General features: G+C 48.0%; 1 protein-coding gene across 1 annotated transcript; it reads right to left on the reverse strand.

Moving 5' to 3' along the window:
* On the reverse strand, window positions 1-22,891 carry LOC147608880 (putative WRKY transcription factor 4). Its single transcript, XM_086788106.1, has 6 exons — window positions 21,815-22,891; window positions 21,519-21,682; window positions 21,201-21,374; window positions 20,120-20,793; window positions 19,878-20,039; window positions 1-904 (listed from the first exon to the last, which is right to left on the reverse strand). Exons 1-6 carry the CDS (start codon window positions 22,098-22,100, stop codon window positions 379-381), a joined length of 1,986 nt encoding a protein of 661 aa, XP_086644232.1. The 5' UTR covers window positions 22,101-22,891; the 3' UTR covers window positions 1-378.
* Between the last annotated feature and the right edge of the window lie 674 nt (window positions 22,892-23,565).

The following is a 23,565-nucleotide window of genomic DNA, read 5'->3' on the forward strand; positions in this document are numbered from 1 at the left end:
AGTAAATCACCATTGCATTTAAAAAAAAACTTTTGATTAAGCGTTTTCCCTTGGTAGGGATGGAATTATTGCCAGAGCCCAAAGAAAAGGCAAAAGGAACCATACCCTACAAATTAAGAGCAGGGCACTGCCAAGCATGTAAAAGAATGTACATGGTCTTTGTAGCTTGTTATAGTGATAATACAGGAAATTCATTGAAATTTTATAAGAGAAAGGTGGCACATTGAGCAAGCATGCATGCACGCAGAACACATCATTCTGATGTAAGCCCATGGACAGCACAATCAGAGTGGTGAATGCTTTAGATTCACTGATGCCATCCCTACTATGGCATTGGCCTCTCACTTATCCTCACCATAGCATAAAAGTACCATCAAATCATGATGGGATCCTTGATGCAAAAAAAGGGGATGGACCTGGTTGATAGATGGGTTGTAATGAGCTTCCAAGAGGATGTACATCCCCAGGCTCCTCTTTGGGCATCGAACCCAATCCTCGCCGGAAATATTCACCTCCCTCAAGCGGCCTCGCCCCGCTTGAATTCAAGCCCACCATATTCATTGCAAACTTCTCTGGACCTCTTTGAGCTATGCTTTGTTCCGAAATCGATGCCCCATGCAGAGGTCCTCCATTACCTGGTTCCAAACCTGCAATCCAGTTGTTCTTCTCAAGTAGCTGTTCCTGAAGAGAAATAGCAGGCTTCACAAGAGTGTTGGCATCATGGGATGGTCCTAGTGGAGGTGGAGCAGCAGTTGCACTTGGATCATGATGACTATTCCTGGCTGCAGGCACATCATGATTGTGTTTCCCCTCATATGTTGTTATGACAGCTTTGTAATCTTTAGAAGATCTCTCCACATGCTTTCTGACTGAGCAACCCACATTGGTACACTTGTAGTAGCTTCTGCAAACTCCCACCATCAAAAACCATTAGACAAACCTTCTCTCTCTCTCTCTCTCTCTCTCTCTCTCATACACACACACACACACACACACACACTTTTTTTTTCTGAAACCCACTGTTTCATTAAAAGTGTAACGTATATTCATAGCTGCCCCAACATGGGATAGCTACTACAGAAAAACTAGAAATAGTGAGAAAACACTTCTAGTTGGACCGTGGAAAGGTCTCCAAGATACTGTGCATCTTGGAGGGACCGCATCAAAGAGAAGCGGAAAAAGGAGAAGAGATCTATCCAAGTCTGCCCAAACAACATAGTGTTGCAGGCATGGTATAATGTCCACAAAGCCCAATAACGGCACCATGAAAAAAAGAGATCATAATCAAGTGTAGGGGCATATCTGCCAAAGGAAATACTAGGAAACCGGGCATGCAACCGAGCTGTCAGGCGGGCCAGAAAATCACGAGTAGTAAGGCAAAGCTTGTAGAGCAAGCAAGGGCAAAAATAGTCTTGTAACTTTTTTTGGAAATAATAAAAACTATAAATACTCAAGCGGGGATGCTTATGGTAGACGCTTTGGGGGTAGTTTGTACCCAATCTTGTGTTCTCTCTCTCTCTCGCTTGTACTTTCTATTCCGCACGCTTCCCCATGTCTGTTGATTTCCATCACAGTGGTATCAAAGCCTAGCCCAAGAATCCAACGCAGACAAGTGATGCCGAAATACACCACGCGTCAAAGCGTCGGCGACCAAGACAGCCCGCAACAGTGAACACCGGTAGAGGCCAGGCCACAGGTTACCACAACGGCGAGATACCCCACAACGATGGGCTGGCGAACCAAGAGGCAGCCGTTACCCACATGGCCCGCAGCATGCGACGAACGTCAAGCATCATCGGCGTCGACAGTCGATGACACTAGCACACACATCAGCAAGGAGCAAGCAACGTGCATGTCTCTTTAGGAGACAAACACAACATATGCCTCGTTTTCTCCTTTATACCCTCTTCGCCGGGCCTTCAAAACACCATATGGGATAAAACAGACCTGCATGGCAGCGTGTGGTGAGCGAGAAGAAGAAGAAGAAGAAGAGGAAAGAGAAGGAGGAGAAGAAGAAGAAGAAGAAGAGAAAGAAGAGGGAGAAGAAGAAAGAAGAAGAAGAACAAGAAGAGAGAGAGAGAGAGAAAAAAAAGTGATTATTGCTATATGAGACCTAAAGCGATTATTGTTATACGATTATGACCAAACCAGATACAATGGTTTTAGATGTGTCCTCAGCTCTACAGGGATTTTGGACTTGGGTAGATTTTCCAATTATGCACCTCACTCAAGGCCAACATTATTCTAGGCTGTGTGGTTATTTCACTTAACTAGTTTATAGACTTGAGTTTGTGCATGACGGTAGGCATGTTGTTATGTGTGGTGTAAGCATGATGTGCAAGTTATAACGATGATTTTTACCATGGAGCCGTGTTGAACTTCCGACAATTATCAGCTCGACTTATGCACAATAAGTCCTCATCTTTACCGAATGACTATATTTTCAGTTATTTATGAATTGTTTTGAATTCTCTATTTTTCTTAACTTTTTCATTTTGTAGCCAACAATACATCAAGGTAAGACTTTCATACTTTTAGATTCTATTTTACCGGAAGAAAGAGCAAACACAGGCTGTAGGCTCAAACCATAAACTATAGAAGGCTGTGAACAGTTGATTATTGCTAAAAATGAGCACGAGGGAAGCCCATAGGTGCTTACAAGCATAAGAGACTATTGCTACAACCAATGATCTCCAGCAGAGATGGAATATGAGGGGAAGGGTGTGCTCCCTTACATATCCCTGGTTGGCCAGCTGTAGAGCAGGCCGATACCTGTCATCATGAGGCATAAAAATGCTATAAAAAGCCTAACCTAAATAATATCTGCTAAATATGCCAATGCAAGGCCTCATAAAAATGACCAATACAAGGAAGAAAAGGTACATGTAGACTCTCTAGAGATGATATATATTCTAACACCTCTTCTTCGGTGCCAGAGGGGCGGTCCAATACCAGCACGTTGAAGTAACACCTCCAAAATAGCTCTCGGAAGTGGTTTGGTGAAGAGATCAGCCACATTATCCTTGGTAGAATAGTAGGCCAGCCGAAGAAGTCCCAACACGATCCAATCATGTACAAAATGATAATGCACCTCAATATGCTTGGATTGTCCCCGTATCACAAGATTCTGAGCTAGAGCAATAGCACTCTAAGAATCCGAGAAGATGGTAACTAGGGAAGTGTCGGCAAAGCACAAATGCTCCAAAATCTGATGAATCCAAAGTGCCTCAGTGAAGGAGAGAAGGTAGGATTTGTACTCACCCTCGGTGGAACAATCCTCTGCTTCTGAGACTTCCAAGAGACCAGCATGAAGCAATATCCAGATGTAGACCTCCGAGTATCAATGCAGCCTACTCAATCAGAATCTGTGAAACCAACCAAATCAGCACCATTGGAATAGGTGATGCCATAATTTGAAGTACCTTGAAGATAACGAAGAACTCTCAAGGCTGCCTGCCAATGAGAACTTCAAGCGGCTGATGAGAACTAGCTGAGGACACTCATAGCATAGGAGATATCTGGATGGGTATTGGCAAGGTAAAGCAAGGAGCCAACAATTTGCCGGTACTCTGTGCAATCCACCAAGGTTGTATCATCCTCCTTGGATAACTTGGCATTGGGATCCATGGAACAAGAGAGAGGAGTACAGTCTGGCCATAGGTTCTTGACCTAAACCTAATCCCCGACACCCAAGGGTGTAAAAACACAAAAAGAAGAATCATAGACAACCCATAAAGTGAAAGCAGCTTCTTCACATACTTTTGTTGAGAAATGAAGATACAATCATCTTTCTACCAAACCTCCAGCCCTAGAAAATAAAGAAGAAGGCCAAGATTAGTCATCTCAAATGTCTCTGAAAGCTTGGACTGAACCTATGTGACAAACGCAGTATCTGAGCCCGAAAGGATGAGGTTATCAACATACAAAACAATGACACAATATCCCCATCAGAAAGAAGCACACAGAGATTGTTGATAACATATGCCCTCTCAAAGCCAAGAGATAAGACATCAATCTTTTGATACTAGGCACGGCGTGCCTGTTTCAGACGATAAAGAGCCTTCTTCAGAAGATACACATGGGTGTCCTGCCCCTGAATCACAAAACCAGGAGGCTGCTCAACATAAACTTCCTCCTCTAAATCTCCATTCAAAATAGTAGATTTGACATCCATCTCGAACACATGCCATCGAAAGTGTGCAACCAAAGCCAAAACAATCCTGATGCTGGTATACCTGGCTGTAGGAGCAAATGTCTCATCAAAGTCTTCACCTGTCTTCTGAGCATATCCTCGAGCAACAAGGCAGGCTCTATACTTGTGCAAGGTAGCATCTGCATGAAACTTGACTTTGAAAATCCATTTCACACCAATCACACGATGATGTAAAGGCCGTGGCACCAAAGACCAAGTGTGATTCCTCTCAATAGAGGACATCTCTGCTTCCATGGTTTCCCGCCACTACGGCTGTGAAAGAGCCTCCTCTAGACTCTCAGGCTCATCAATCTCTTGGAGAGAACTCATGAGAGCATAATTCACTATGTGTTGAGATGTGGAAGCCCGAGATGAATAGCGAGGTCCACGGGTGGTGGTAGAGATCTGGTTATGGAGCTGTGCATCAGTGAGACCAAAATCAATAAAGACTTGCTCAACCCACTGTGGTAGGCCAGCCTTTCTCTCAAAGCATGAAGAAGAAGATCCAGTTGAAGTAGAGGACTCATTTGATGCTGCTGGGAGAGGTGATGAAGTAAGCACTAGTGGGGGTAATCCCAGAGTCAAAGTAGGACTCGTAGAGGGACTGGGAGCTGCAGAAGCTGGTGCAATGGAAACTGGTGGCTGTAAAGTAGCAACTGTCACCGCAGTTGCAGGAGGAGGAGGAGGAGGAGGAGGAGGAGGAGGAGGAGAAGGAGGAGGAGCTGGACGTGGAAGAGGTATAAGATCACTAACATCCGCTGGGAATGGATCATCCAGAAAATGTATAGATGCATCATGTGGAGAGGAGTCCATGCCAAATAAGCTCTCATCAAACCGAGCATCACATGACATGATGATGTCATCAACCTCTGGATCCCAAAAGCGGAACCCTTTGGATCTCAAACTGTAGCATGTGAAGATCATTCTCTTTGACTTCGGTGCGAGTGTGGTCCTCTTCTGATCTATGACATGCACATAAGAAACACAACCGACGACGCGTAGATGAGATACAGAAGGCTTGTGTCCTGTAAAAGCCTCCCCCGGAGTCATCCCCTCAACCGCTTTTGTGAGAGAGCAATTAATGAGATAAACTAAGGTAGCCACAGCTTCACCCCAGAAAGCAGGAGGGAGACCTGCATGATGCAACAAAGAATGAGCCATCTCTTTTACGGTTCGACTCTTCCGCTCCACAATTCCATTCTGCTGAGTGTAACACTCTTGAGGCTTATGCTAATGAATTGAAGGAGCTTCAACAACGATTTCCCGACTTTCTTGATAAGCTCAGGTGCATGGCCTTCATGAATGGCCTGCCTGAAGAGCATCAGAAGTGTAATCATTAATGCAATAAAGCCCAAGCTTAAAGGAGGCACTTCATTTTGCTAAAATATTTGAGATACCATGGATTCGAGAATAACATTTCAGTCCAAGATTTATCATCAAAATCGAAGAACCTGCTGCAAAAGTAGTTTGAGAAGCCTGCTATTGACACCAAAATGGAAGATCAAAGGCATTTGGAAAGACCAAAATGAGTAGTGAGTCTTTCAGATGTAATTTATTGGTTCATCATTACAAGACTTGCCCTCTCAACCAATCTCAGTAGAAGAAAGGAGTTAACAAGGGCAGTCAAAACCAAGAGACTACCAGCTTGGATATGTTTTCTCATTGTGCTACTATAAAACTTCATCCCATGGTTTAATGTATTTTGGACCTTCACACATGAGCTTATTCCAAGGACAAAAATGGTATTCAAGAATCCACAAGAGTTAAATGCAAAGGAAGATCATGAAGTAGTAAGATAGATGAATAAATAATAAAACCGTGAGGTTATGAGTGGAATTTTTAAGAACAAATGTCCTTTGCCACAAATGGATGACTTGATTGATAACCTCCATGGTGCAAAGTGTTCCAATATGATCAATCTTAGCACAAGTTGTTACTAGATTCGAATAAGGAAAGAGGATGTTCCCTTAACAACACTCACTTACACACTTTCCAAATAGATGGTGAATGATCAGTTTTGTCTGTTATCTCAAAAAGTTTATGTTATCTTTCTTAATGGCATCCTTGTGTACACCTCTACTCTTAAAGAGAATGTCAATTGTTTTTAAAATCTAAGAGAGCACGTTCTCTTTGCCGAGATGAGAAAGTGTCACGTGCACAACCATGGACATGGCTAACCTCAACATCTAATCCCTGATTTAGGCAGCATTTAATGCTTATTTAGTTTGTCCTCTGCCGGTCAACAGCAGTCGGCCAAGTTACAGGGCATTTTTGGAGCCTATTTAAGACAAGGCCAGCATACAACACAAATCATATGGCCCCCAGTTGGGAGCAGGTCATAGTCAGTCTAGATAGGGTCTTTGTGTACCATTTTTGGAGGGCCAAGGGCCACACAACAGTTGTATGGTCATATACATCTTTTTGTACCATATAAATATACTGAAAATACAGTTCATCTCTCTCTCCTCTCTCTATCTATTCATTGCATGTTCATCTCTCTCTCCTCTCTCTATCTATTCATTGCATGTTCCTAATCAATAGGCTTAGGGCTTGTCTTCATGAATTTGGGTTTAGTGTGGGTATTCCCGCCACATTTGGTGGTCACCGAGGAGATAGGGCGTGCAGCGTGCGCCACTCAAGTTGGACACCAATGTGACCTGCAGCCCGCTAGTCCTTGGGATTAACAAAGTGCCAGCCTCCTTTGGTTTGCCGCGGGCAAGTGATCATGAATCCAGATAGGTGTACTGTCCAAGACTATAACTCACTAAAATTCTGGCAAAAGGTTGGAAGGATGTTTATCTTGGATGCAATGCCCACGTCAAAGGCATGTGCATATACAAGAAGCTCATCTATGTTAGACGTTGAACTTTGGCAAGTCCAACAAGGCTTCCCCACAAGCAACAATGGTATTAGAGGCTCAGCCATCTAAGCACTCAGTTGTCCCAAGATATGTGCAAATATCCACAGAAGAATGGAGCCAGTGTAGCATTTATGAGGTGGTTGTGTCATGTGCACACCTTAATCCGGTGCCACATAGACATGATTATTCCTTACAGCCGCCTTAAGGGCAAAGTTAAGAGGTCGTATATGGGCAGTTTGGAGCCAATTCGGTGGCCCTATAGGTGCCCGGAGGTGCCCAAGACATGCACCAATGGTTGGGACATATTATGGGCACAATATGAACACATTTTATGACATTTTTTATGACTTTTTATGGCCTGAAAAATGAAAAACGACCTGATTACGACTTGCTATCACTTTACTATATAAAGGCAGGTCATGGGTCATTCATAATCATTCAAAGACAGAGATTGCAGAGCCAAGACCAAGGACATTCAGTCTAACAGTTTGGATCAGCCAAGTACATCTCCAAATCAGCATTTTCCATTAATGCACAGTGGAGCTATAGTAAGCATAGTTCATTCATAGCATTCATAGTCTAGATCTACATTGGGTCTATGACAATCATTGTAATTACTCATTCATTCAGTTATATATAGTAGGAGTAGGTTAGGTAAAGAGTCTCTCTCTTCTCCTTCTCTCTACTTCTCTATGTCATGAGCATGTGATTAGCATTAATCTTTATTGCTTTGTGTTAATCATCATTAAGCATGCTTCCGCATAGTAGTCATGTTATAGGTTGGCAACAGGCAAAGCCACACGAAAGTATTCCCTGGGGGTTGTGCGCTCAAAGGAGCATACTATTGGCTCTCATAGGCGGGGCATCAAGTATGATCAATCTATGCAAGAGACCATAGCTGTGTTAAGGGAAAGGGATTGCACGCATGGGGACAAAGTGGAACAGATGCACAGTTCTCTCACTAGACTTGAAGTGGAGTCAGAGGAATGATATGGTTTTCAGTCAAAGTGTCAGAAGTCAGTCAAAGTACATAGTCAGTAGTCCACGGAGGAAGGATGACAAGTTTCCAACCTATCGTCAAATTTAACAGGAGCATACTATTGGTTCTCATAGGTGGGGCATAAGGCATGATCAATCTTCGCAGGAGACCATAGCTGAATTAAGGGAAAGGGATTGCACGCATGGGGACAAAGTGGAACAGATGCACACTTCTCTCACCAGACTTGAAGTGGAATCAGAGGAATGATAGGGTTTTCAGTCAAAGTACACAGTTGGTAGTCCAGGGAGGAAGGATGACAGGTTTCCAACCTATCATCAAGTTTAACAAGAGGGAATGTCACGTGCACAACTGTGGACATGGCTAACCTTAGCATCTAATCCCTGATTTAGGCAGCATTTAATGCTTATTTAGCTTGTTTGCACAGCATTTTTGGAGCCTATATAAGGCAAGGCCAGCATACGACATAAATCATCTGATCCCCAATTGGGGGCAACTAGATAGGGTATTCGTGTACCATTTTGGGAAGGCCAAGGACTACACAACAGTTGTACAATCATACACATCGTTTTGTACATATAAATATTCTGAGAATACAGTTCATCTCTCTCCTCTCTCTATCTATTCATTGCATGTTCCTAATCAATAGGCTTAGGGCTGGATCAAGAACAACAAGGCTTCCGCGAATGCAACAGTAAGCGTGAGTTTTTCAAACAAGAACTGTTATATTAAGGCCACATCATCACAGTTGATTTTGCACAATCAATCATCAAAAGGTTTATGTGGTTAGTGTAACTAACCACAATCAATCATCAAAAGGTTTATGTGGTTAGTGTAACTAACTCCAAAAAGACAACATTTCATTCATATCTAAAGCTAAACTAGATGCTAAACCTAGAAAGGGGAAGGCAAACCTAGACTTTTTTCCTATGGATCCCAAGCTAGACTTGGGAGGTTTTCCCAACCAAGGCCTTAGTGCCGTGTTCCCAGTTGTGATTACGGTTGAATTAGTTTCTTAATTTGCACTAGAGTTAGAAAATAGCACACTAAAAAAGCTATTTCAGTGGTATTAGAGTTCAAGGATTTATATAGAGTTACCTAGGAAACAAAATTGTCTTTCTTTGTTTGCAGTTAACAATCAATTTGTTTATGGAGCTTATCTACCTCCTATATGGAGGAAGGAAATTCTTCTCTTTATGTGTGTAAGCGAGGCCTAAGAAACAGAGGATTATTTTCTCTCTTTAAATTTTCATTAACTAAGACTTAATCTTTTTGTGAAGCAGGACGATATCATTGCCTCATTGTGTCTCACAGAGGGAAAAATAAATAAAAATCAGGCCTGCATGGTTACCCATTTCATTGCTGAAAAAAAAAGCATTGGGTAGAAATTACTTTAACCTAAGCGTTAACATTATGCACAAATCTGGCATGCGCACATATATATATATGCCAACGCAAGCTCGCTCGCTGAAGCTCCCGCCCCCCCCCCCCTGCTCTGCGCACCTCGATCCCCCCCCCTCCTCGCGCCCCCTCTCTCCTCTGCCCCCCGTTTTTCCCCTCTGCTCGCCTCTGCGCCCCCCCCCCCTTCCTCGCTGCTGCGCCGCCCCCCCCTCCATCAGCGCTTCTGCGCCTCCACCCCCCCCTCTTCGCCAGGTCGCCCCCCTCCCCGCTGCCGCCTCTTCCCTCCCCGCTGCCGCCTTTCCCCTCCCTCCCCGCTGCCGCCATTCCGCCCCCCCCCCCCCCCCCCCCCCCCCCCCGCCTCTTCGCTTCTTCATTCTCGCCGCCATTCAGCAGCGCCCCCCCCTTTTTCCCTCTCGCATTGTCGCCACCTTCCCCCCTCTGGGCCTCTCCTCCATTTTCCGCCCCCCCCTTCCCTCCTCTGTCGTGCTGCTATTTCCCTTAGGGGGTTTTTTTTGTTTTTCTTCCTTATCGTCACCCGTCCTTCCGCCTCTTGGTGTGCAGCCCGCTTCTTGCAGGGTTTTCCGCTTTCGCCTCGCCTTCGCTTGAGCTTCAGACTCTGATGGAGACTCCTCCCGCCTCGCCTCAGAGGGACTCTTCTGCAGCCCCCTCGCCCGCCCCCGAGGTCATCCCCATCAGGCTTTCTCTTTCGCCGGAAGAGGAAGCGAGCCTCACCGCAGAGGTGGAGCGCCTTCAGGCTCACTCCACCATCTGCCGTATAGTCGGCACTCGCCCCAGCAGAGGGGAGATCAGGGATCTTCTTCAGGCCCGCCTTCTTGCAGATGTGGGCAAGATCCTGGATGTACAGCTCTTGGGCCGGGGACATTATCAGATCGAGTTCGAGGCCGCCCAGAGCGTTGCCAAGGTCCTTGCCATGAGTCCTCTGGATATCAGGGGTGCTCGGGCTTTCTTCAGGCCTTGGCAGCATGGATTTGACCCAGCAGCGGCGGAGCAGGGAGAGCGCCTCTTCCATATTACAGTTTGTTTCCCTGGTCTCCGCCGGGAGTATCTTCCGCTCCTCCCCAGGCTCGGAGCTTTGGTGGGCTCGGTTCTTGAGACGGGCCCCTCAGCAGCTTCAGTGGTGGCCAGAGCAGCTGGGTTACCTTCGGTCAGAGTGTTGGTATCTGACATCTCCTCCCTTCCTAAGGTCATTCAGCTACCTAGGATAGGGGGGGGGTGGATAGATCAGAGAGTGGAGTTCTCGGGGCTCCCGAACCAGTGCTTCATTTGTAGGCAGGTCGGCCATTTGGCCAAGGCCTGCCCTCGCAGGAGACCTCGGCCCTCACCACAGCAGCAGGCCACGGACGGCCCGCCCGCAGATTCGGCCCGGCAGGCTGCCTCAGGGACACCTGCTCAGGCCACAGAGACCTCGGAGTGGCAGCCAGGACAGGGGCGCCGTCGAGGGAGACAGCCTCAGCAGCGCGCCCAGGTACCGCTGCAGCAGCAGCCACAGGCTCAGCCTCACTGGGTTCCCGTGAGGAACAGATTTGCTCCCCTTCAGGAGGAGACCCCTGCAGTGACCGAGGACCAGGAGATGCCAGCTCCCCCTCCTTCACCTCCCCCACACCCACCCCCTCCCACCGCCTCGCGTCCACCATCGCCTCCTCCCGCCCCCGCTCCGGTCTCGGCAGCGGCTCCCTCTCCTCCCCCCTCGCCTCCCCCTCCTCCCCCTCCGCCCGCCTCGCCTTCCCGGGAGGTCCTGGCAGTTCCCTGGCGCTCACCTGCAGTCCGGAGGGCGCTGAGCACTGACCTCGCTCGAGCATCTCAGAGGAGACCTATGCCGATTAGGGCCTCACGGATTTCATCTATCCGCAGTCGGCTGAGTCGCCTCGGCATTCGTCAGCGCTCGGAGGCGTTTGATTATACCTTTACACGGCTTTTTGGAGCCGAGGGCCCCCATGAGCCAGCTCCCATCCGAGTGCATGTAGTGATACCTCCGGCCCGCGGGGAGGAGGCACTAGACTCAGCGGTGGCCTTCTCATTCCCTCTTTGTGGACCTTGTGACCGGGAGTGGACTCTAGAGCTCGCTCTCAGCACGTTGAAGACTCAGGCAGTTGAGTTTTCTCATCACATGAGCGATCTGGAGGTTACAGATGTGATAGGCCGACTTTGGGAGTTGGCTCATTTTTTCTTGGATCCCGGGAGTGTGGATACATCCGGGATTCGGCATTTGGTCGTGCGCATAGTTGCAGACTTGGCACGCGACCCAGGATATGTGAGTGTACACGAGGTTACTATGTCAGAGCAGGAGGCAGTCGCCATGGGTCACAGCCACTGGCGCCTGATCCGGGATTCTTGCAGTACACCGGGTGGGCAGACTCGCAGCCGTTCGGATGGGGACTACTCTCCATCCAAGCCGCTTGCGAAGGCTCGCCGCACGGCTGAGACAGCATCCACCTCAGTAGGACATCCATGAGGATCATCTCATGGAATGTTCAGGGCCTCGGCGGAGCACACTTTATACGTTATCGAGGCTGCTTGAGGCAGGAGCTACAGAGATGCCTGGTTGGTGGCAGCATAGACATTCTGATGATGCAGGAGCACCACTTGGGTGAGAGCAGGATCCGGAGATATGGTTCGGTGATGCCTGGTAGATGGGACACTTTCTGGTCTGCAGGGTTTGGTCCTTTGGGTGGACAGGGAGGAGTATGCATGGTTATTGCAGATGCATGGCGGCAGGCCATTGTGGATCGAGGGATCATTGTGCCTGGCAGAGCACAGTATGTCATTCTGAGGATGCATGATGAGCTATTGGGTGTGCTCAACATCTATGCGCCCAATCATGCTAGTGCCAGAGCAGAGTTTTGGACTCAGGTTACAGATGCATTGCCAGAGGTTGCACATTGGTGTGTTGGGGGAGACTTCAACATGCTTGAGGACCCGGCAGATAGGGTGGGAGGCAGTCATGTTACAGTGCACGGCACGGAGCTTGCAGCTTGGGACCGGTTTTGCATGTCACTGAGGATCACTGATGCATGGCAGCATGGGGCTTTCTCCCGGTCTCAGGACAGTCTTAGTTTCTCTCGGTCGGATCGCCGACAGGGAGGGACTAATCTATCTCGGATTGATCGCTTTTATGTGGGCGATTGGTTGGGGGAGCGAGGGGGCTCCGTCGGCATTCTTGCTGGCACCTCATTTTCAGATCATGCGCCAGTTATATTGACATTGGAGGAGGGGACTCGGGAGCCCAGCTTGCAGTTGAGGATCCCAGAGCGGGTACTTGCAGACCCCAGTCTTGCTGAGGACATTGAGAGGATCTGGCAGGATAGTCAGTGCTCTGACCAGGATGCAGCGGGCCAGTGTGCCCAGGGACTCATTGATCTTAGCTCTTTTCTGCATGCTGCAGCTTTGACACGACTGGGAGAGATTCGCGAGCGGGAGCAACGGCTGAGACGTAGCCTTGCTTCGCTACAGCGCCTTCAGGAGCAGCAGCCAGCATGTGAGTGGGTGGCGTCCCAGTTGAGCCAGGCCCGCCAGGAGGTTAGAGAGGCAGAGGAGCAGAGACATGAGTTTTACTATCGTCGTCAGGCCTCTCAGTGGACGCAGCTTGGTGATAGAGTGACTGGGGAGTTTTTTGAGATCACTGGACCCCGTCATGCGCGAGCAGGGGTTCGCCAGCTTGGTAGACCGGATGGATCGATAGCTACTGAGCTCGGGGAGATCAGAGACATTGCCACAGCTTTTTATAGTGATTTGCTCTCAGCGGAGCCAGCCACTGAGGCTCGGGATGTATGCAGACAGACTGTGTGGGCCCATGTGCAGAGGAGGGTCACAGATCATATGCGCACAGTTTTAGGTGCGCCTCTGTCAGAGACTGAGCTTGCCGAGGCCTTGAGGGTCCTACCGCGACATAGTTGCCCAGGGGAGGACGGACTGACGCCGGCCTTCTTTATGCGCTACTGGGACCTTTTGGGGTCAGGCCTCCGCAGGGGCTTTCAGCATGTTTTGGACACTGGGGTGATGCCGCAGAGCCTTTCAGAGGGCTTGATCTATCTTATCCCCAAGGGGGAGGGAGTATCAGATGATATTCGGCATTGGAGGCCTATTACGATCCTCAATACTGTCTACAAGGTCTTGGCAAAGGCCTTGAGTTTGAGGATCCAGCCCTTCCTGGGGGAGTTGATTCATGCTACTCAGACAGGATTTGTCAAGGAGCGCAGTATCCTTGACAACATCTTTACTTTCTGGGAGGCGACGGCCCGAGCCAGGTTTCTTGGTGAGGACTTGGTCGTGATGCTTCTCGATTTTGAGAAGGCATACGATAGAGTCGATTGGGGATTCTTAGAGGGCACTATGCTACGCCTGGGCTTTGAGCCAGGATGGATCAGAGGGGTGGCAGCTTTGTATTCCACAGCTCGCAGCCAGGTGCTGATTGCAGGAGGTCGGGGGCCGATTTTTGAGCTGACCAGATCAGTCCGTCAGGGGTGTCCTCTCGCTCCTTTCCTTTTTCTCTTCTTTGCGGAGGCTATGAGTATGTATTTGTCGGCAGAGGAGGTTGGTTTGAGAGGACTTCAGCTCCCAGTCCGGGGGGAGGATTTGCTTGATGCTGAGTTTGCAGACGACACGGGCTTATTTTTGCATGGCCACGAGGCCAATCTTATTCGGGCAGAGCAGTCGCTCCAGGTTTTTAGTGCAGCTTCGGGAGCACTGATCAATTGGCGCAAGACAGTCGCCTTTTGGATCAGTAGTGCTCCCACTCCGGCATGGAGTCCGGACCCCGGTTTTAGATGGATTCCTCCCGGCACAGCAGTGCGGTATTTGGGATGCCAGATCGGCCTCGATTTGTCACCTGAGCAGCAGATTGCCCCGCTTCTTCTGAGCATTCGGAAGAAGCTATTGTATTGGAGTACAGCTCGACTATCCTTGGCTGGTAGGGTGGTGGTGGCAAATCAGGTGCTGTTAGCGACTATGTGGTACATTACGTCTTGCTGGATTTTCTTGAGCTCTTGCATCAGCCAGGTACAGAGGCTGATCAGGAACTTTCTGTGGTCTGGGCGGGACGGTCAGCCAGCTCGGGCAAAGGTTGCATGGGCAGTTATTACACTTCCGCTGGCTCAGGGCGGTTTGGGCATTATAGATCCAGTCGATCAGAGTAGAGCCTTATTGGGGAAGCTTATTGTTCGGGGGTTGCTTCCAGGCGCTGAGCCTTGGAAAGAGCTCCTCTTGCAGCGACTGCAGGCCCGGGCGCCTCCTGCAGGGGGTACTTGGGCACCAGAGATTCGATGGATCTTCATAGAGATGAGGAGGACAGGCCTCAGTAGAGGATGGGAGGACAGATTTGCTCTGAGTATCCTGAGAGCTTGGGAGCTGTTGAGACCGGGGCTCTCTCAGCGGCCTCCTTCTTGTGTTGAGGAGCGGGCCAGGCAGCCGCTCATCTGGAGCCCAGCGGTTCGTACAGAGCATGGCCATATGCTGGGTTCTCGGCCTCGTCTAGCCTGGGGACCTTTAGCGGCAGGCCCGGCTCGTAGTTTTGGAGACTGGCAGGCTTTCTGCAGTCTACCAGAGAAGACCCAGGTGGAGAGGCTGAGTCACTTCAGAGGGGGATTGATTATGAGGGATGATATTCAGGAGGCACTTTCAGAGGAGTGGTTCACACCTCTCGAGCCAGCGGCCCCACGATGGATGGGAGCCTTTACACAGTTGGAGATCCTGATTGCTGTCAGAGCTAGCACTGAGGATGGCAGATGCCTCTATTATGAGATTCAGGATGAGGGCAGACTTCAGAGAGTGGAGGTGGAGTCGCCTTTGGTTGCAGAGTGCACCTTTCAGAGGATTCGGGTAGTGGCTGCCGCTTCTCGGAAGTGGCATATTGACCCCGACCCTGCGGACGTGCTCCCGGATTGGCGCATCTGGGCATATGCAGCGCGCCCCTTGGCCCGGCTGCAGTGGGACCCCGGAGAGTACGAGTGGCATGATCCTTATGCATCCCTTGAGGCCACAGAGATCACATTTTTCCAGTATACTGTTAGGCTGGGACGGCATATCTTGTCGGCGAGGAGGACGGTTTCTCCAGCGGCAGCGGGGCATTGGCGATTGCAGGGACTATCACAGGAGTTCCTGGAGGATTTCTGGGCTCGGCTCTGGGCTAGTCGACAGGCCCGCAGGATCTCGGCTTTTCAGTGGCTGGTCGCCCACAGGGGCTCAGCAGTTGGCACTTGGCTTGTTTACAGCGGTCTTCCGGCGGCCTGCGTCCGATGCGGCCACCCTATGGAGACACAGAGACATTGCCTGTGGGACTGCCCTCAGGCACAGCAGATTTGGCTGCGGATGCTGCGTATTCTGGCCCCCCTCTCTCCAGAGGGTATGTTTACGTGGGGTGCCGCTGCTTGGTCGACTTCGTCAGGGCCTGCTATGGGCTATGAGATGGAGCAGGGCAGTCAGGCCATCAGATTTATTAGGGGCCAGCCTCGCCTGGTTCCGGTACCGGATTTCTCGTCCGCCAGCTGGACACAGGAGAGGGATTTACGATGGGAGCTCCTCAGCAGCCTCACCATCTGGTTCACCTGGAGGGCCCGGTGCTTTACGGCCTTTGAGGGGAGATTGGAGCCACCAGCAGAGACTGTTCGGGGGATTTGGCAGGAGTTGATCCACACCCTGCGAGGACAGTACGACCGCATCCGGGGAGACTCGGATGAGGCGATCTTACGGCGCCAGGCCTTTCATACCACTTGGCGCTGCGGCCCGTTCTATTCCCTACACACGGGATCCCCCCGTTGGCACTACAGGCCACCTGTTTGGCTTTTTCCCCCCCCCATTGTATGATTTAGCCGCTCAGTCCTTTAGACTGATGCTTGTATTTTGCAGCACCTAGGGAGAGTCTCCCGGGCTGCCATGATGTATTCACTGCTCTTCTCTCTGGTAGGAGCAGGAGAGATCTCTTTTGTAGCCCTCCGGGCGGTTTTTTACATAACTAATGAAAGGATCTTTTCTCGGAAAAAAAAAAAATCTGGCATGCGCACCCATAGGCATTGGGCTAAAATTGGCTATTTTAACCTAAGCTTTCTATGTATGCACTACTGAGTTCTTATGACCAGGCCGCCCTTTTCTAGAAAAAGAATAGGAAGAATACAGAGATGATGGAAACAAAGTATAAAAAGAGATGAGGAGCTTGAAGGATCCAAGCCATGTGAAGAAAAAATATGGATGCTAATAATATACTGTATGATGTAGTATTTTGATGAAAATTAGAAATGTAGAACAAAAGGCTTAACTTCAATACATAATTAACATTGGACAGCTGCCCAAAGTTCTTGTTAATATTTGACACAGGGCCTCCTTTACCTTTTGTTGCAGAGGCCATGGTTCTCTAGCTTGAGAGTTGCAGATGTGGGCAATACTTGTCTCCATCTTCCCATCAGACAGCAACACCATTTGAATTCTGGTGTGAAGAGCCTTTTCGAAGGCGTCAAGTTACAATCTATACCGTTTTGGAGCACTGATGACATCATCAAGCACAAGGTAAGGCGGCTTTATATGTTCCAGCGCAGTCTTACAAAACATAAGTGCCTATCCAATGCGTAAGATGGCTCTATCTGCCAGAGTTCTTCTGGCTTTATATGTTCCAGTGTCGTCTTACAAAACATAAGTTCCTATCCAATGCGTAAGATAGGCTCTACCTGGTAGAGTTCTTCTGAGGATGCCTTGCTTGGATGCTAGGGTTGATAACACACCTGGGAACTATATGGAGTGCACCTGAGTAGATGCAGTTATCAGAACTTCCTCCTTCCCATTTTTGGCCTCTACTATCAGAGCATGTGGAAAGAGAACGGGGTCCCAGAGGCAGAGAGTGGAAGGCTTACTGCAGTTTCCCATGGGTTGCAGAAAAGAATGACTCGGATTAATTCAGCCATTGATTAAGGTAACTGTGGCAGGCCGCTTCTCTCTTGATAATAAATCTTCTCCCATATATGTGTCCCCTTTGCAAGCTATTGGTATGCATTAGAACGAGAGTGGAGATACTTCCTCCTGATTCCATTGAGTGGGGGTCGAGAATGCACAGTAAGATCGTTCCCTTGATTGATACAGAGCTCCTATTGAAAATCAATGCTCCACCCCTGTTATTGTAACTGCACAGGTACTGACAAGCTCTATTTTATAAAATGCAGATGTGTTTGAGCAGCCCAGATGTCTGGCAGGCTAGAGTAACAACTTTAATGGCTAGAGATTTAAATAGACTACGTGCAAGTGTAGGCTGGCGTTCCCCATTTTTTATCACACTAAGGGCTGGAAGATGTTTCAGAGACACTCTATCCATGGGTGCAGGGCCTGTTTGGGTGCCCAAATGATCTCGGATGACCTTGGAAGCTGTGTTTACACTTGCAGTCTTTTGTAAAGTCTGATATTATCCGCCAATGAGGTGATACCTCAAGTGGTGAAGGTGTTTGCCTAGGACCAAGAGGTTCTGGGTTCAAAACCCCCCTTGGTGCTTCCTCGGCGGCATCGCCTACAAGTGGATAAATAAGCACCTACGGGCGGCTGTCTACGGACGGTGAAATTTGGTAGCTCTGGGAGGATCTTGGGCCAAAGGCCAGTTCAAAAAAAAAAGTCTGATATTATCCTAGATGAGTGATGTGGTCTAGTTGGGGACCTGCCGTAGGTGCCATCTTCCTATGCAATCCCCACGGGAAACCATATATAGATAGGTAGTGCAACCTATTAGATATATCAGATAAATCATGTGACACACCTCACCTATGGTACACAAAGGATAGCATGTACATTTCCGTGGGCAAGTGCAGGTGCCACATGGCAATGATGATGTGGCGGCAATGACACGTGGTGTGGCAGGTCATGGACCTGGCTGACTGCAATAAAACAAACTGACCAGTAGCATTGGTGCATATATATATGATGATGTGGCGGCAATGACACGTGGTGTGGCAGGTCATGGACCTGGCTGACTGCAATAAAATAAACTGACCAGTAGCATTGGTGCATATATATATATATATATATATATATATATATATATATATATATATTATTATTATGGATCAGGTAGAGCTTGTAGGTTTACTTAAAAGGGTCTCATGGCAAGCATGGAGGCCATGTCTGACTGTTTTGATCGGATAGAGAGTCAGCACCTTGAGCGTGTATTCAAGATTTGGCATCTACCAAGGCTCGTGTTTCTCAACAAGGGCTTGACAATTCTGGGGACGAAGTGGCGAAACTTTCAAGGAAAGTTTTTTCACTCCTTTGGATGCAGGTAAAGATGCATTGGACGAGCTTTGCTTCCGGTCCGGCAATCATCATTATTCTTCATGTAGTCAGCATGAGAGACGCCAATCGCATTACTGACAGTCTCTTTTGTGGAGCACTCTACACCGGATTTCTCACACCTTCAGTTATTGAAGCTCCTAAAGCTTCCCAAATTCAACGAGAAGATGAACGGAGAAGTGGCTACATGTTGGCCGCAGCAGATGGTTTCGATGGTTTTCACTATCATTTGGAGTGTACGGCTTTGATGGGTGTGCCAATTTCTTGTGGTGGGAAGACCACCTTAGGCACCACTCTGTAACTTGCTGAAGGCAATCTTGAAGTAGTTTATCCCACTGGACTATTATTACTATGAGCAAACGTGGCAATGGGAGTGCTTTGCCTAGAAGCAAGGTGAGCACGTAACTGACTACCTAGAAGAAGCTTCTGCACATGCTTCTGATGACTGTTTGACAGTTGGAGCGAGCGCTTTCTGAATGATCTTTCAGATGCAGTTCGTTTTGCTCTACGACCTTCCAAACACAGGAGAGTTCCAAGTCTTGAACTCTCTGCAGAAAGTCCAGCAGCAAAAGAGCAAGAAGATTCCTAAAGTTGACGCTGTTCAGGCCATGGAGGATAGCAACAGTTCTAGTGGGGGAGAGTTGCAGACGAGACTCGCTCAGGAGGAGTTCCGAACCAAGCGACAATCTCTGGTCCATCTTGAAGACTTTGGCTGTTTGGTGGCTGCTCCATAAGATTTGCAGTGGGATCCAAGAGAGTGGTGGGCCCTTCACTTTTTCTTGGCCATTCTATCTTCAGATATATGGTCAGAAATGTTTGATAGATTCAGCTCAGTACTTTTATCTGACAAACCACATTGAGAAAGCAACTGCACCACTAGAGTCGTGCACACCTTCTTTTACAGAAAATTAATGGAATTCTCAAAATTCACTGTTCTTGTAGCTGATAGAGCATGGTGTATCGTATGAAGGTTAGTCACAGGTGCAAGGAAGGCTACCTTACCACAACCTTTATTAAAATAGACCTTGACATTTCAAGTTCTTAAAAGAAACAGAACAACAGCAAGTTCTCAGAGGCTATGGGAGGAGAAGAAAGGTGCTCTATGCTCTATGACTGACACAAATTCAAATGAAGCAAAAGGAAAGGATTCAAACCGTGGATGTGCATTGCCCTTGACCACTTTCTGCCCATACTTGCGCCATCTATAACCATCATCAAGAATATCCACCTCACTTGTCGTCTGTACCACAACTCGAGGCTCTCGGACAGTTCTCAATGGGACATTTGCCAGTGGTTCATTAGCATTTTCAATTTTCCTGATTCCAAGTTCTTTAGAAAATCAGTGCTTTTATATTAGCAACAGGATGAAATGATGAATCTTTGAACACAACACTACCTGCGTTTGAAGTCTGAATCATCTTCACCACAATCCTCAGCTTTACTGGCCTCACCATCCTCAGCCTCATCATCACTTATTGAGCCTAGAGATGGTTCTGGAGTAGAGAAAACCAACTGTGCCTTTGCTGATGATGGGTCTGTTGAGCTTCCATCATCCATCCTTCTAGCACTAAAGGAAGCCTCAGCTCTTTCCAGAGTCACTGGATGAGAAGCCTCTCTAGAGCTATTCATGGCCATTCTCCGAGTGGCTTGCGGCTTGGGATGATTATGCTCCCCTTTATACACAATTTCAGTGATTTGCCCATCATAAGAGCGCTCAACCTTTTTCTTCACATGACAGGAATGGTATGTACACTTATAGTAGCTGCGTGGGTATTCACTGCCCTTCACCTGCTTCTGCCCATATTTTCTCCAGTTGTAACCATCTTCAGAAGGCCTTTCAATTAACTGGGGTGGAGGGTGAGTGGGAACCAATGATTGAGATGATGAAACCTTTTCCACAGGCTTAGTCGCTGGTTCTACTGTTGTATCCACAGGAGCTTGTGATTGTGATAGAAGCCTGGGATCATGTGACGATGACTCCATGGATGTCAATTCAAGAGCACCAACTTGTGAGTGTGCTTGTGCCTGTACACGCGCCCAAGCCTGTTGATGAGACAGCCCAAATGAATCCTGTAGGGAGTTGCAACTAGCCATATTTAGATGCATCAGAAGAAGAAACCTCCAATTACAATTCATATAGAAACATGTCAACAACATAGACCACGTGAAAAAGACTAATACGTTCAAGGTTAATTGATATTGCTAACCATCCTGCACTGAAAACCTACCCTTCTTAACAAGAGACCATAAGGAGCATCTAAGCATATCAAAACCAAGTTTTCGATCCTCGAGCTCACATGGTCCATGAGAGCAAGATCAAGACAGGATAGCAAAACACTCACATGGTCCATGAGAGCAAGGTCAAGAGAGGATAGCAAAACACTCACACGGTCCATAAGATAAGTATGGTCAGTGTGTGCTCCTGTAGAGAGTAAGGGCCACAACAGTGTTTTTCAGTTAGAGAGCAATGATCATACCATGCTAGCAATAGGGGACATTGGCAATTGTGGGTGAGGCTTGAAAACGAAAGTGGGACTGCCATCTCCCTCGGAACTCCTACTGAGTGTGTTGGATCCATAATCACCTGCTGATCCACCTTCTTGAAGAACTGACGGCACAAGGTATGTGCCCGTTGTTGGGGATAGTTGGACCTGCAAAGCAAAAAGCATTTGGGATGACTTATTGAAGCTGGATGAACATGTACAGACTCAAAGCAATGGAGTTAAGTCACATGTGCATACTCAGACAATGGAGCCAAACCACATGTTCCGACTCAAACAATACCGTCTACAGACCTGTCCACTAGAAAATAGAACAGGGGAGTCCAGTAGTGTTGTGGGACTGAGCCCTGGTGGGATGGTGATATACGGAGAGCGGTGTATCGGAAGCTTGGATGGCATCATTGATTTGAACCTGGCAGTGTGATTAGGTCTGGCAGAGCCAGGACTTGCTAATCCTCCTACAAAACCATAGGGACTTGTTAATCGTCCTGCAAAACCATTGTCAAGACTTGCTAATCCTCCTACAACAACGCCATTGCTTGCTAATCCACCTACAAGACCATCTGCAAAGCTTTCACTAATGGACATACCATCAGCATCTGGATCAGACAATCCATTTTTCATGTGGGAATTAGGAGATGAGTACATGGCCCCGGTCAAAAGATGTGTGAAGGATTTGTGGTCTGAATAAGGGTCCTCTGCAAATAAGCTGGAGACAAATGTCATGGGGCTGGGAGATGCTGCGTCCGTGCCGTTGAGGACAGCTTCTTCTGAGGTTCTTGGAGGGAGGGTGAGCTTTGGCAGTGAAGAGTTGGTCTTTCTGAGCATCATAACTCCACCTTCCCCAACCTCTGAGGTGCTTGCGGAGGCCTCCATGCGTGAGTACTAACTTGTAGAGAATTATTGGTACAAATTGCAATTATTATGGCTGATGCCAACGCATAGTTTTCGGGCTCTTACGAATAAGACTGAAATTGGCCCACGCTCTTAGCGAAAATGGGCAAAACAGGAGTAGATGTGTAAGAAATGGGCGTTGAATTGGAGCAAATTCAGGCGGAATTGGGCAAATTGAGCTTTGCAAAGGGCGAATTCTGCTTCCTAATGGGCGATAGGAGCGGAGACGGCATTAGATTTGGGCAAACTGGGCATTGCACTTGGGCGTTAAATTTGGGGGGGAATGGGCGCAGTGGGCATTAAATTTGGGCTGAAGTGGGCGAAATGGGTACTAAATTTGGCGTTGAAGATGCGTTATGATGGAAAGGGCATTGAATTGGGCGAAATGGGCATTAAATTTGGGCGGAAATGGGTGTTATAATTGGGCGGAGAACTTCAGCGAGAGAACTTCAAATTTCAATGTGTGTCGAGAGTGGATTCGGAATCCTTTGCAGGAGGAGAAACGTCGCCGGCTGTATGCAACCACTTCACTTTATTGAACAGTTCTGTGCGCTGTGGTGGTGGTGGTGGTGGTGGTGGTGGGGGGTATCAATTCAAAGTCAAGGTGGAGAAGCGATTTGGAAGACCTGAACTGCTGCCATGAGTTGGAAATTAGGTCGCAGGTTGTGTGACCACACCCAACTCTTGTTCTCAGATACAATTTAGATTAAAAAAGGCTTCTTGTTGAATTGGGCACATGAGCGAAATGTCAGCCGCCAATCTCTTGAGTGTCATACTAAAAAACTGCATCAGGGGCGGCCTGACTTATATGTGAGCCGCTTGAGATTGGGATGTGTCGTTACACACGGTTTTGTGAAGGTGGTTTCACATTCTTGCCTCCTTGTCTGTAGCCCATTGTCTATAGCTCATGCCTCCTAAGAAGGTAGTTGGATCTAATCCACCTAGTCCACATCTTTTATCCAAAATAAAACGGTGAAAATTGTCGTTGCCCACCAACCTTCGATCCCTTGTGTAAGTAATGAAGGTGCCTTCACATGCTTGCCTCCTTGTCTATAGCCCAATGCTAGCACCCTAAGAAGGTAGTTGGATCTAATCTACCTAGAAGACATCTTTTATCCAAAATAAAACAGTGAAAATCATCGTCGCCCAACCACCAACAACCCTCGATCGGCTCCAAAGCTGCCCACCTTGAGTGGGGGGGAGAATATGGCCTCTTTGAAAAGCCTACTGTTAGAGAAGCACAACAACCTGATGGCCACTCCCACAAGTAAAGTAAAACTATAAGTCAAACAACCTAGGTAAACATCGTGTGTGTGTGTGTGTGTGTGTATGTGTGTGTGTGTGTGAGAGAGAGAGAGAGAGAAGAGAAGAAAAGAAAGATATATTAAGCTTCTACTAAAGACTCAATGGGCCTATGAGACCAAAGTGATACAATAATGTCCTATGA

Source organism: Cibotium barometz, chromosome 52 (assembly GCF_041138505.1).
Source record: "Cibotium barometz isolate CiBa-2024 chromosome 52, ASM4113850v1, whole genome shotgun sequence".
Taxonomy (NCBI): domain Eukaryota; kingdom Viridiplantae; phylum Streptophyta; class Polypodiopsida; order Cyatheales; family Cibotiaceae; genus Cibotium; species Cibotium barometz.